Here is a 15,742-nt window from a genome sequence, read left to right on the forward strand (position 1 = left end):
TTCAGGTTTTCCATTGGTTTCCAAAGGGTCTCTAGCTCTGTGTGCTGTTTATTTCTCATGAGACTTCACAATTTTTGCGATTTTATTGTTCGAATACTTAAAAAAAGTTTAGGGTCGGCAGTGAAAAGCTAGGTGGGGGTCGAGTAACCGGAACCAAACAATTATTTCTTTAGGCCTTACCGAAGTGGACGAGATATACATGCTTATATGTGCACCTCTGGGCCCGATTCACAACGAAGAGAAGCAGATAACGGAAATCTACGACACTTGGGGCATGACAAAAGAGGGCGACAGATTGCAAGAAGAAAGGAAACTACACAATAACACGTGGGAAACACACAATCAAATTTATTCAACAAGTTGTCCATATTTTTGTTTTCTAAATGTTCTATTGCTATCGTGAAATTTGTAAACATTCTTTTACATTTACATATATACCCACCAGGTAAAGTACGCCTTCTATACACTATTTATACTAACTAACACAAGCGAACACAAATTCCTTTATTTACACATCATTTTGTTCTCGCGTGATTAGATTTAGTTCAACATTCGACACAGCGTAAAACATAGATTTCAAACATGGGTGAGGATGGAATTCGCATCTGTGACAATATTATGTATATGATTATACATAGTTCTATATTGGTACTGGTACAACCATCTCAGTAAGCTTACTGGCATTGGTACTTTCTGTCTTCAGCAACCGTTTAAGGTTTTGTTTTGTAGTCCAAGTCATATTCTAACTCTTCTCATTGGATTATTACGTCTCATGTTTGCCATAATCTCCCCATACACACATACTACAGTACAACTATGCTAGAACGCATTCAGTTGACGGCAGCTTATGAGTAAATGTGTTTGTACATTGTACAATTAAATTGTTGTTATCAAATGATTTCTCAGTCCGGTGCCTTTTTTTTTCTACCAGAGCCTGATCTCCATTTGTTGTCTTTATTTTGTCAACTTCAGTTCTTTAGGTTACGTGACATAATGTAGAATTCCGGTGTCATTTCTATGTTTGTATTTCGAGTATCAGAGTCGCAGTGTGTGGATAACATTCCTTCCTGGGACATACACTACTATAGAACTCCCAAATATTTGTTATAGTTTAGCAACAAAACCAACCTGCTTTACAGAGATACATGGTAAGTATACACAGACATAACATACACGGCATATTTGTAAACTATCACAGCAAAGAAATGAAAGACGAAATCATCGGCGGCATAAAGACACACAGTGCCTTGATTTTCCACACAGTCCAACCTAAACATTACAATTATTATTTCAAGGAATGTATGCTTCAACTAATTGCTTGGTGGCAAATATCACGGCTAGCGTCCCACCTGCAATAGCGACTACAATTATTACAATTTCTAATGTTATCTCGTACCATCTCAATTCATGATACTTCAATTTTAAATGACAACCACATGGGATAATATAGGCTACAAAAGGTGTCATTAACGCACCTATAAAGCCCATAAAATGACGGAAATGGGGCACAACTATTGCTAGGAAAAGCGTGAATAGTACTAAAACTACACGGAATATCATTGCCCAAGTGCCTGGCAACTGGTCTGTTGTTGCCCCGTGACACGGTGGTAAAAATTTAATTCGAAGCCACTCAATGTATGTAATAATCATGAATATCATTAAAGGATATGTAAGCAACGCTTTGATAACTACCAACACGTTTACAATATGGAATGGACCGCGTGGTAGACTGTCGGTTATCAGTTCGGCTGTATTAGAGCCAAAAGTCAGGTAAGCCATGATTCCGTACAGTAAGTTAAACACAGTCAGCAAGACAAAAGTCCAGTTAATCATTCGATCGAACCTGTGTCGGTTTTTCATACTCTCTTCAACACTCGGGATGGCTGCGTAGACGGTATCATAGTGAAACAGTGTCAGTCCAAATGACACCATAAACGTTTCCAAAGTAAAATGTTGCCAGTTGGACGTTTCCCACTTGTCTGTGATTGATAGCCCATAACCAACCACACAGGCCGCCATGATGAAGTACGCCACCACAGCCATCATACTCAACCAGGCGATCATCGTCAAAGTCTTGAGGAAAATACTCGGTAAGACGATCACCGCGGTAATCACAGTCCAACCAACTTGCGACACCGGCGCATTTGGAAATGCATCCATCATTAAAAAGCCAGGTAACTCCAGGTACAATGCGGCCACAGCTATCAAATCTATAAGTTGTATGTAGTTGATGAACCGACCTCCACCTTTCCAACATGCATCACCGATGTCAGAGTAGCTGCCTCGAACACGGACTTGACGAACGGTTCCATCTTCTGATAATTCACTTTCATATAGACAGTTTCCTAAAATCTGAAAGAATAACGAGATATATAAACATCTATAAGATCACTATAAACCTGATTTATTGAAGTTGAAGGTTGTAGACGTACAAATACAAGTAAACCGCTGTACTACAAGTCAGCAGTATTTCGCGCCAAATTTTAAAGAAAAGAGTATTTGCAATTTTGTTATAAAAGAAAAGGAAAGAAAACAAAACAAAACAAAAAAGAGAAAAATATATGGTCTCCCCAACGATTTAAAAACCCGACTCCTAAACGCACAGAAGAATCAAAACCACGCTGTCTACACTCCTGTACTAGAAAAATAACATTTTCTTGGCATCCGAGGTTCTTCGACCTTGAAAAGTAGTGGTGACGTTTCAGATTCATTAATGCTCGTAACAGTTTCCATACACTCAAGATTTATTTTGATTTTTCGCCTACGTTAATTCTAACAAGTCTTTGATGTGCATATCATGCTCTTTTTGTCGACAAATCAATGGGAAGTGTCACATTGACGTCGCTAAAGTCAGATTTGACATGTTTATACAAGGAGGTAGTCTATAAAAAGTCCTTACGTGTACTCAGACTTTGAAGTGACTTCAAGTGTCCACTTAACAATCTCAATATACCGATCGAAGTTTAAGTGTCGGCGTTTGGCATTCGTGATACTAGGCGCCCTCTCTTGATGGTGACTTAAACGTTTTACGCACAGGCCATCATGTATCTAATGTATATTACGTACACATTCACTACATGGCACTACTTCACTGCCTTATAGCATAAAATGAAATTTAAAACAACGCTAAGTCTGTCTGTCTGTCTGCCTGTCTGTCTGTCTGTCTGTCTGTCTGTCTGTCTGTCTGTCTGTCTGTCTGTCTGTCTGTCTGTCTGTCTGTCTCATTCGCACTCCAATTTTTTTCATTCCCCATTTTCTCCTCAGCCCCCTGCCATTAATAAAATTCTGCTCGTTCCCTTAACCCAATTCAAACAGCACATTTGAGGCTTAAAAGCTAACCATGTTGTTCTCGAGGATATGAAAGCTCGGAAGAAGGGCATCCCGACGCGAAGTACACCAGTTGTTAGGAAATCGAAGAAACCATGAAAGTGTTCGTATGGCTACAGACTTTGTAAAATTAATGAAAACAGTAGGGTAAGGAGATGAAAATCATGATTAAAAGTCGATCCCTGTTTTTATCAATTTTGAAATGATAGAGTTCATATGATTGCTTTCATCTCTCCAAAAGTTTGCATCATGATATTCCCATATTATCTACGTGTACTTATACATGTATAATTTCTTCTTCTTCCCATTTTCAATCCAAAAACGTTGTCGTTTATCCCCACAGCACTACATGCATTTGCTATAGTTGTCCGAAATCATTCGAACTTGTCTGCTGTGAAGCAGAATTGAATACCACCTTAGTCTAATATTCGTGTATTGTAATGTTCACTTTATCCATTCCCTAAATGTCACATTATTCATAGTTTTAAAAAACCTACTTGTCTGGAAATTTTAGACTCAAATATTACCCGAGGGGAACAAAAGAAAAACCTCATATCATAGATCCCAAAGTGACTACTTTCCCCTTGGCTACTTTCTATAGTTAAAGCAACTGCCAAACCATAAACGATATATACACACAGCAAATAAGTTCACCTGATATGCCAAAATCATTTACAGTAGATTTATGTAGCTGCTTTCTCCATGAAATATTCATTTCTCTATTTGTGATACATATTACATTACATTAAACTAGTCATTTCTGAGATTTTAGTATTGCCAAATTTTGGTCATTTTAGCGCCCTCATCGATCAACATTGTGGTAATTCGTACGACTCGGAATAACCTTGTATTTGTACCGGCCGTTTACATGCTTATAAAGTTACAGTATATGTAGATCCCCATTTACATACGAACGGAAGCTTCATTAACTAGATTGCTATCAAACAAACTATAAGATGACCATTTTTTTTTTCAATTCCCAAAAGTGAATATGAGATCACACTTATCAGCTCATCAAACATCGTCTCCAGTCATTCATGGTTTTCAACGATATCTATATTCCGGAGCTATCATGAATATATTAATATTTAATTACCGTAGGTTCAACACAGTATCGTTAACTGTAAAGACTGGAGTACATGCAGTTTGCACTGTTTTCGTTGCCCGGTTCCTTTCCGCGTGAATCAACAAAACAAAGAATATAATTTTGAACCCGACACCGTCATCCTTTACAGTATTTGGTATTGCACGACAGATCTGAACTAAGATATACAAAAGCAAGTCCTGGCACAATCTCGCAGCGTCTAATTGCAAATAAAGGGTACCCTTTTAGCTAACGCACTGTGATGAACCAGTCTAATTCCGCCATTATCATAGACGATGACCTAAAGGTCAATTAAGAGAAAATGATAACTATATTTAGCGCTCTATCTTTACAACTATGATGTCACCATGAATGCTTGCATATCTGCAGTCTTAAATGTAATCTTTTCACAACGTTTCGCTATCTCTTAATGATTTTATTGGCAATACACCAACGCAGTAGAGTAGACTTTTCTATTTGTGTGAACAATTCCTTACCCTGATGTCTTCACCAAATGCATTACAGGGAAAGATCAGCCAATTTTGTTTTTCTCTTTAAAAAAATCCGAAAAATAAAGATATTGTCGTCTGCATGCTCACGCGCTTATTTGCCGCTCCTTTTGACGCCAAGACATGTTCCTAATCAGTAGAATTATCAGAGAAGTTCATTAAACCTTTACCTGAACTAATACCTTTATCTTAAGACCTGAATGGAAAAACTAATGCTTTTACGAACTCTAGGTTGACTTTTGTTGTTGACGACTTTCGATTTTGACGACATCCACTCAATTTCTTTGTCCTGACCTTAATGGAAAATTAGCTCTTGGACGCGATTTCTATGCGCTTTCTATGTGTATTGAGTATGCTCATGGAATACCACATATCCCACCTAGTTCCACAGCTCAAACTATTTTATATTATCTCAAAAGAAAGTATTTGAAAGAATTTTGATACACTACTCGTGTAGGATGAGTTGTAACTTAATTTATATTCATGGTAAATCAAATTGGATATATCGATATGAAGGCAATGTTTACAAATAATCCTTAGAGCTGCTCGATTTTAAACATCCAACGTCTATGCTAACTTACACAATGATCACAATGCACAGCGTTAAAAATTAACGCTGTGCATTATTTTTTTTTAGAAAGAAAAGCTCCTGAAGTGTTCAACTTTCTTAGTTAGAATATCTTTTATTTTAGCTACTCAATTATCTATTTGCACTAGATTCACTCCATTCTCGTAAGCAAGCCGTTAGAGCATATTTTCCTAAGACGCGACGGAAAATAATGGCGGCGTCTTGTAAATTGCACAGCTGCCGTAAAAGAGGGCTATTGTTTTACGACGATGTTCAGCCCTGACTGTTTTAATAATAGGTGGTTTATAGCTGACTGTGTACGAAACAAAAAGTGACGTTCGATTATTTTACAATTTAAACAGAGTAAGTTGGATTTTATTACCTGTCTGTTGACCATATTTAGCTGACGAAAATCTAGATACCAAGGACGTACAGTCAAGTTCAAAGTATAGTAAAGTAGACATCTGATTAATCAGTATGATTATCATCAAATCATGATTGTCACTTTCAACTTGATTGTATATATGAGCTCTATTCAGCGATTCTGTGCGATATAAAGTGAAAGAATACAAGAGCAAGTGCATATAATCTAAAATCATTTTAATGTGACTAGATAATTAGGGTTCTATTAGAACTTCTGTTATTGAGAATAATTGTCGAATCTCCTGTCGTATGCTTGATAATGGTGCAGGGCAATAGTTCAGTCATTGCTTAGTAAATGTCTTGAATTAACAGACGAAAGTTAACCGTAATATTCAGCACCCTTGAAGTAGCTAATGTTTTGGCGTGTTGCAATAGATTATCCCTCTGTCAATCCTCAAGGAACGTAACAGGTATGAACTTCACGCTAGTGTTTTTTTTATAATTATCAAAACAGGACATCATTCCGTTTCGGGGCAAAAGTTTAGCAGGTTTTGGTGAGAACCAAATAAAACGGATCTCAGGACTATCGAACAACAGTATATTAATTCCAATATATTTCCAGAAGAGGTTTAATGACCGACTTACCCCTTACAAAATTATTGAATGTTCTTATGATACTCCCTCTGCTTTAATGGAATGGTCTTATACACAGTGTGTAAATTTCACTCAGATTCAAACGGAAATTAAAGAAATAGCAATCTTACTAGGACAATTGGTAACTTAATATCTCATTCAACGTTTAAAAGAAGTACTACCTTAATTGTGAAAATAAAGGCCATTCTTTGTAGAGTTATTGCGATCACCTGAATTAAAGAAATATTGGCATTGTGTCATCAAAAATGCTGGCAAAATAACCACAATATAAAGTATATAAAAAGTAGGACTTGGCAATCTGTATACACCAGCGATGAAGTTGAAATGGAGTCATTCAAGAGGACAACGAATTCTATTTTATTTACATGACCTAAAAATTTGATGACACATGACGAATGATTATTTCAAAGAGAAAGAGACCCTTTTCAAAATCAATAAAATAGTACAATCGGAAGCTTTTGTGTGCACATGCGTAAATATACAACACTATGTAAAACCCATAACAGTATTGATTAAAAGAGACGAACAATATAATTTTATTTTTCTGCTTAGGGAGCCTTCAGTTATTACAATGGGGAGGAGGACGGGGGAAATAAGGCTCGGACTGTCCCGCGACTCCATCGTGCTAAAAAGTGGCCCTCCCCCAACTTTTCTTTCTCTAACACATGACCCTCTCTCTATTAAAGTAGTTCAAAACGCTAGTTAATGCCGTCAGCAATGTAAATAGGACATGAGTCCAAGAATCAATGGTAAGGATTCAATCCCACCGCTGCCACCAATGTGGATAGTTGTAAAGGCATTGAATAATTTCCCATTGCTACCGCCATGATGCATGTGGATGTGAAGGCATTGCAATAATAAATACTGTGTTTGGATCCCATTGGCAGAGCTGAAGGCCATAATTCAACTCCCAATTGTTAGATTGGCACACTCATGACATCGTCGGGAGCAGGATGAACATCTCCACAACATTATCCCTAGTATCTTACCCAACTGTTCCCATGTTACACCTGTGAGAGACCCATTCCTCCTCTTACACCACAACTGATAATTAATTAGTGTATACACAAGTTTTCAGCAGCAATTTGATAGATATAGGCTGATATCATGGTACCTAACCATAACCTTAACCCTAACCCCAACCCTAACCGAATGGCAGTACTATATGATTTGGAACTGGTGGCAGCGATAGGATGACAACCTCCCCAAAGTAATGCAATGTTAGACAATACAATGAAGCAATGTAAAATGTGACCCTCCCCTAAATCGCATTTTCTAAAATATGGCCCTCCCCTGAGAAAGGATTTTAAAAAGTGACCCCCCTAATTCCCCCGCCCCTAGTAAATACTGAAGGCTCCCTTACAATAGAATAAAATAGTTCACAGAGCAAAGTTTCTGCAAAATTTGAAGAAATGATTTTTTTTATAAGATTTTTTTTACCCATCCCAGACTCTTTGGATGCTGTGTTTAATGAACTGGCGTCATTTTTCAATGCAATCATCGTATTCGATAAGAACTCACTGCCAGCGAGCTGGCTTTGTCATATCTAAGGAAATTAGTTTGGTATTATATATATAAGTCTAGATTTGAACATAGACAAACATGACTCAGGGGCATGACACTGTGGTATACATTTCACTGGAGATAGTCTTTAGTTTCGATGACATATACATATCAGAGATACAATGGAAGTTAGTTGACATGAAACAAAACATCGTCCTGCTCACAAAAATCTTACTGACATTTCTACATTCTATCATCTGGCTTTATAGAAATCCCACTAAAATGATTGCAACATTTTCGTCTGGCTCAACTTTAATCTTAATTACACTGCTTAATCTAGTGTCCCAATATTGCTGCATTTTCTGTGTATGAGCTACCGTTATCTTAGCAGATCGTCACAAAATCATATACATTGTAACAGTGTATACTTTGTTTTAGACATGCCAGCGGATTAAGATGTAACAACTGTATTTCAGTTTTCGTAGATTTAGCAATGTTAATGTGACTTTTGTCGCGTCAGACATTGAGATTTAGCAATGTTGGTAAGACATTTGTCGCAACTGAACATAAAATGTAGCAATGTTTATAAAATTTCTATCGAGCCCCACAACCTTCTGTTTTAAGTTTTAACTTCCATTGTATGTTATAGCTAAAATAATGTTGGCTTGGTGTTTCACTCATGTGACATTACGTTTTTGACACAGAGTTAGACATATTTCAAGTCTAGATTAACAATAACAGAAACACAGGATCCTTTGCCCAATCACATTGAACACTGATAAGCATTGGTATTCTTTCACGCTGCAGTAAAAACAGGCTTCTAATGAAAACATTACACACGGACTTGATGATTTTAATGGCTACAATTGTTCATTTTCTAACTGATAATAAACATTTCAACTTTACTATTTACACATCCCCATTGTGTACGGCACCTATGTAATTGTTTCTTTTGCATTAGCCGTTGTCTGAGGGTGAGTAATAAATGCCATGGCACATGAGTAAAACACCAAGTTAACATCATTTTAGCTGTATCTCCTTCTTTTCAATTCAAGACATCAGACGTTGTCTATTCACACGATCAGATTCCTAGAAACTAGGTTATGAGAGCACGAGTGTGGTCCCCAAGAGTGCTGCAAATCAATGACAATAGTACATGATCAAAGTCACGAGCATATAGTTTTCACTGTTAGTCATGACCGAGCAAAATGTAATGATTTCTTTTACGTATAGAACTAAATTGCATATCACAATTTAATGACCTTAGATGAGTGATCAGGGTAACACTTTCCTTTTCCTGTCTACTTTATAGATAAGGTGAGTGCACAAGTCGTTGTTCTATAGTCATCAAGATTACATTGCACCACACAAAACTAACTTGAAATAATTCTATCAGAAGTACCGATAGTATCATATAAATTACGTAATGTAACTCAACTACCTTTAAGATATATCTTAACCAAAACCCTTCCATAACATCCCCTAGCCTAACCTGGCCTAACCCAACTTGGTAAATCACATCCTACCTTATGGAAATATATCGTAATAACCAAAGCTCTTCCATAACATCCCCTAGCCTAACCTAGCCTAACCCAACCATCCTACCTTATGAAAAGACATCTTAACCAAAACCCTTCCATAACATCCCTCGCCTAATTTGGCCTAACCCAACCATCCTACCTTATGAAAATACATCTTAACCAAAACCCTTCCATAACATCCCCTAGCCTAACCTGGCCTAACCCAACATGGTAAATCCCACCCTACCTAATGGAAATATATCGTAATACCCCAACCCTTCCCTAATATCCCATACCTTAACCCAGCTTAACCAGTACCCAACTTGGCAAAACCCACCCTACACAAAACATATCTTAACCAATCCATACTCTAAAATCACTTAAAGTGGCACAAGTTGTTTGACTCAAGTGTAAATACTTTCATAACAACCATGGGAACATTCTGTGGTATTAACTTACTATTTTCATAAATTATATTTTTCTGGTAATGTACATACGTACATGTATACGTACGTATTCTACAGTAACTTGGATTACCCCAGATGAAAATGTCTTTTTTAGACATTGTATTTGAGCGTGAATATCGCTGATTGTAATACTTGTATCTACGCCTACAGTGTACAACGTACTTGTTTTGATATCAAAATGCCCTGTACATCTGAAAGTATTTTGAAGTCATTTACCTTTAGGATGTAATTGCAGGAGTCCCCTCGGAGCTGAAGGCATGACTTTGAATAGGCTCATATACATGCACTTTAAATATCAATATTAAAGATAAAGTTTGGATTACTTGTGTATACACTAAAGGGAGAAATTGTCTTTTAACATATCCGGCATACATGTAGGTATACTCATAAGAAGATCGGACACGCCTAATGATAATGTCTAGTGTCAGAGGATGGACATTAAATCAACCATGATAGTTACCTGGAAAAATGTTCCCAAAGTTTCTCTTCTAGTGTTTTTGCATATTATAAGCTTACAGTCTTCGCAAGATGTGCATGTAGTTTGGAATAGACGTGATATCAGAGTGAGACTCGCTACAAGGTTTTATGTTACAGCCATTACAGGATGACCATGTAATTTGGAATAAACGTGATATCAGTTCAGTGAGACTCGCTACAAGGTTTTATGTTACAGCCTTTACAGGATAAGCATGCAGTTTGGATTAGGGGTGATATCAAGGGCCACTAGATGTTATGTTAGCAAAAATTATTCCTTCCTAAGTGGCTAAACAGTAGCATCATGCACACTACTATTACAATAGACACATGGTAGACGTTGAAGACTGTACATGTTGAACATTCAAGTATCCAATTTCACAGTGACTACACAGACCAGCTGCAATGGAACACTTCCACAGAATGAGACCAGGCTCTGTATCTTAATTTTGTTTATCTTAACATGAAACCTTATAAGTTGTAGCAAGTCATACTGAACTACCTTATCTCATCAAAACTCCATGCTCATCCCATAACAGCTGTAACATTGTAACCCGTCGTTCTGTTTGATATTGAATCGCCTATAATGATATGTTCTTGCTATGTTCTCATTGTACGCAAGTTGTGAAAGGCAATGGAAAACGAGCTTTTAAAAAAATCTTTAACAACGATATCATAAAACATTGAAGTGAAGTGAGATCTAAGAGTGCGAGTACGATACATTATAATATAATACAGTTTTTACTTTCCAAGTAGAAGGTCAATGTGTCTCTTGAGAACTTCGGTGGGTAATTATAAACACTAATGGGGATTTAATGTTTTGACATTGACTTTGATGAGTCGCCATGAATACATCCAACATAAGACACCCATCTTTGATTACTGCATATTCAGTAGAAGTGCACCTCCACACGTTTGTTTCACATTTATCCAAGTGCTGGGTACAATTATTCTGTAAACTATACCCCTGTTTATATCTTATCGAATCTATAGGCCATTCAACGCCTCAAGACTATAACGCTTACACAGAGCGCGGTGCGAGAAAGAGATAACGGCTATGTCACATATTGTGTGCATTTTATAATTTCACACTTATTAATTCTGTCAGATCTTACAATATTTCATTTCTTTTTGTTTACGCTGACTTAACATTAGAATTCGTTTGACCTTTCAGTTTTATTCCATATTGTTAATTTTGTCATGATCACACCCGTGTGTAAACATCCTCTGGCGACCTCGGCAGTAGTTTTATCCTTATCAAACCTCAACAAGAAGATATCTAAAAAAAAAAATTCACATTCTAGCGAAACTCGCGATAAACTGTTGTATATATAGATTCTACTACAGATTCTTGCCCAAGTGCTGACAATGTTTGTATAATCAAGGCCATTCTGATTTTTTAAAAAGATGAGGAATACGATTACAGTATGAGATGACGATGACGATATATTTGACATTTTGATTCATGGTGGATAAATAGCACAATGTCAAGTATAATGGTGGATATGATTGCACAAAGATATATACACATATAGACAGGCAGACATATACGGACATACACACCCGTATATGTATCTGCGTGTGGATCGACGGCTCGATGTATGTATGTATGTATGTATGTATGTATGTATGTATGTATGTATGTATGTATGTATGTATGTATGTAAGGTAAAATCAATTGCGGCTATTCGCAAAGGTAATCGTGTCGAAATTTCTACTTCTGGACCTCACGTATGGATATATACAACTACAACATTCAAAACTTAAAGTGAACTACGGAAACTTAAAGGAAATGAGTCCAGTGTTTTCTCTTATAATTAGAGGGAGAATTCTCCGAAACTTTCTTCCTTCGTAATTCACCGTGTGTAAAGTTTGTCTTTCACACAATTTCATTAAATCTGAAAATCATGAGATATCTTGTTATTTTTTGTTCTTGTTTCTGAAATGTGACACATTACATCAAACTAGGAATAATAGGCCTCCAACCGGGTTCTTTTGTTATTTCATTGATAATCAATGTCACGGTTTCTTCGTTATGATTACACACAGGGTTGTTATCACTGTACGTGATACGGTAATGATATCAGACGAACACGCGGCATCAATATATCTGTGAAATTACTCTGAGACATGGATAATGCTGTGAGGTTTTAAGCGGCAATAACCTTAAAGGCATTACCTTAACCTTTGATTGAAATGGATTTTATACTTGAATTTGCTATATTTACAAATTTGTGTTTTTCGTTTCAGTTCCGTTCAAAAAATGACAACTTCCAAAAAAGTACATTATACACACTTTTCAGTACCTTGTAATACATCATGTGTCACACAGCCATGTTTTTGTTAGCAACAAAATCAACCCTGCTGGCAGACACACTATTTATCTTATTTTTGCAAGATTCTTCTGATTGCAAAGTTTACCCGTTTGATTTGACATTTTAAAGACGACCCCGTATTGCAAGCAATGACAGAAAAGGCTTACTGAAAGTGTATTGAAACGATATTTTCTTTAAAAACCCAGTATTCAGTTGAAAATGCATACACTTTTAGTGGTTACAGCTTGCAGTGATAAAGAATAAAAAAAAGTTTATAAATTTGCAAAACGTTGTCAAAGTTTATCTGTGTCTCAGTTCGTAAAAAACATCCTTTAATATTCTAATGAATGGCCCCATGAGAGTAAAAATACAGAGTAGTTCTAGTGCACCATAAACTGTTTAATAACACGAGAACCAGACATAAAAAATGTCTACCCCGATAGGCCCCACTGACGTGGATCTTTATCAAAATGATGGACGTCACACTCTGTTTGTTTATATCACTATCTCTGTCACATATCTTGAGTTCATATGTGTTTAGTATGTAAATGCATACCTATGATGGTTGGTGAAGTAGGCAAACAAAACATAACGGAGCCTCACTCCCACGTGTTTGTAAGTTTGTGTGAAATTTGTAGACTAATACGATATATCTTAGGTTTATATGAAATATGACGTTTTAGATATATGATCTGATTATGATTCAGTACGATATGATATAGTACGGCAGAATATATTGTAACATAATGTAGCATGATATAATATGATATGACACTATATGCTCTCGGGGGGGGGGGGGTTGAGTAAGAATAGAGGGCCACTGTGTTATTATAGGTCCGTACCAGGGGTAATAACTGAAAAGTGCTTGGAACACAGTGTGGTAAAAAGCTATATAAATATATTATATTATAGTATGATATGATATGGTATGGTATGATATGATGTGATATGATATATGATATATATATATTGTATGACAGATATGCTATGATGCTATGATATGATATGCTATGCTATTCTATATGATATGATATCCTATTATATGAGATATGATATGGTATGTGATATGACATGATGTGACAAGATATGATGCGCTGTGATATAACGGTATATCATGTTCATGAAAGGCCTGAGATCTCTAATAATTGCGTACATAATATTTTTGTTATATAAAAGATTTTTTTTACATAATATCCTACTAATGCGTTTTAAAATATTCATTTACTAATGCATCAACGATCAAAGAAAGAAACACATTAGTCTATTTGAAATATAAGTTCAGCTAGGAATAAAAACGTGTTGAATGTAGAAATGACATCTTCATTTTGACGTGTATAGTTAAACCTACGATTGCATGTCTATTAAACCCACGCGTTTTACATAATAAATAAACGAAGCCATTAAGATACATCTGGTTCAATAGTAAATTATATATTAAGTCTTCTAAACGAATATTCCTGACTGGAAATGTAACAATTGTTATTTTTCGTCTGTACATATTTCTTATATCATGTACGCATGCTCAACCTTGGCACTTTGACCATGACATATTTATGACAAGTTAGTTTCCAAACATCTTTGAAACCTTGTATTTTCGTTCGTTCTACAAATATTCATACTCTCTAACATACTTTTACTTTAAAAATCAATTATGTTGACTAATATTAGTATGCAGGGGATGGAAAGGGCCATTTTAAAAACAGGGTCCCTGGTGGGTATACCAACACGCCTATTGTAACTTTATTAAAATTAATGCCGTCCCTTTGTGGTTCAGCAACCTGTCCCGCTATTTGAACGTTATTATTCCCATTTGTTAAAGAAGGAAATACTACTCGTTGTTATTTTTATTTTGATGTTAGCAGTCTCTGCTCAGCTATAAGGTCATTCAACATTATCCAAAATACAATATTCTAGGACCATATTATACTTTGTAAAGCTTTTGCTCTATACGTTTGGCTTGAGAACATGTTTAGAACAGAACACTGGAGAGGAAAATATGTCGACCTGGACATTCATAGATCCTGCATCTTTAGGATGCATTAAAAGTAGGACCTTCTAGAAAAGCACAGGGAACGTAGAGAACATTTTACTGTTGCAATATATATTTGAAAATATAGATAACAATATGAAGAACAATTTTTAAGCAGACAGGCTAAACACGATTTCAATGTAAAGTAAAACAAGTGTTAGTATAATGAGATCGGCAGCAAGTTGTAATACATTTTAGAGTAATTTGTAATACTATATAATAAAACCACTGTGCTTTCTGAAAATGAGTGCATCTCTATCTGGATTGTGTGACAATTCAAAGAATATACGAATATGAATTCTATTTGTGTGCGTCTTTTGTTATTGAAAATAAAACCGTTTATTGGGCAGTTCTCTAGATATTAGATGTTGCCTACATTTGGACATAACGAAAATAAACAAGGTATGTATTCTGTAACTTACTTTACAAGTATAGCAACCGAAAGCAGTAAGCATAAGATGGGTAATAATTGCTGCATATCCCCCTTCCTTGACTGCATACGGTAGACTTAGTATTCCAGCGCCTTGTATACAATTAGCCACGTTCCAAGCCGCCAACCAGGTGGAACTTGTACCAGCTGATAAGAAAAAAAAGACAGAAAATAGTTACTATGGTTACTTCAGTATTATCGCTTATTTTCTGTGACTATCATTGCGTCCTTATTTTGGATAAAGTAATGTTAGTCTGGGAACTAACATAAAAGTTAATTCCTCTCGGATAAAATCTGTATCTGGCTCCAACATTTTCAGCGCATTCAAACTAAATAAAAAATACATACATTGAGAGAGAAATTTACATTTTACCTGTCCTTTGACATATATAATTCAAGGTTTTCTGTTAAATAAATGTCTTTGAATAAGTCCCTATTATATTCCCTATGTTTCAATGTTTCTACTTGGGAAGAGGTTTACTTACCATTTAAAAAAATA

General features: G+C 36.0%; 1 protein-coding gene across 1 annotated transcript in view; it reads right to left on the bottom strand.

Annotated features, from left to right (window-relative positions):
• Positions 1-400: 400 nt before the first annotated feature.
• LOC144452403 (vesicular inhibitory amino acid transporter-like) overlaps positions 401-15,742 on the bottom strand; it is a 55,140-nt gene continuing 39,798 nt past the window's right edge. The window contains exons 3-4 of the mRNA XM_078143493.1: positions 15,236-15,390; positions 401-2,352 (exon numbers count right to left, since the gene is read on the bottom strand). Of these exons, the coding sequence (XP_077999619.1) occupies positions 1,291-2,352; positions 15,236-15,390 (1,217 nt within the window). The 3' untranslated portion in view covers positions 401-1,290. The remainder of the gene's footprint in view (positions 2,353-15,235; positions 15,391-15,742) is intronic.

The sequence above is a fragment of the Glandiceps talaboti genome, chromosome 22, assembly GCF_964340395.1.
Source record: "Glandiceps talaboti chromosome 22, keGlaTala1.1, whole genome shotgun sequence".
NCBI classification, from domain to species: domain Eukaryota; kingdom Metazoa; phylum Hemichordata; class Enteropneusta; family Spengelidae; genus Glandiceps; species Glandiceps talaboti.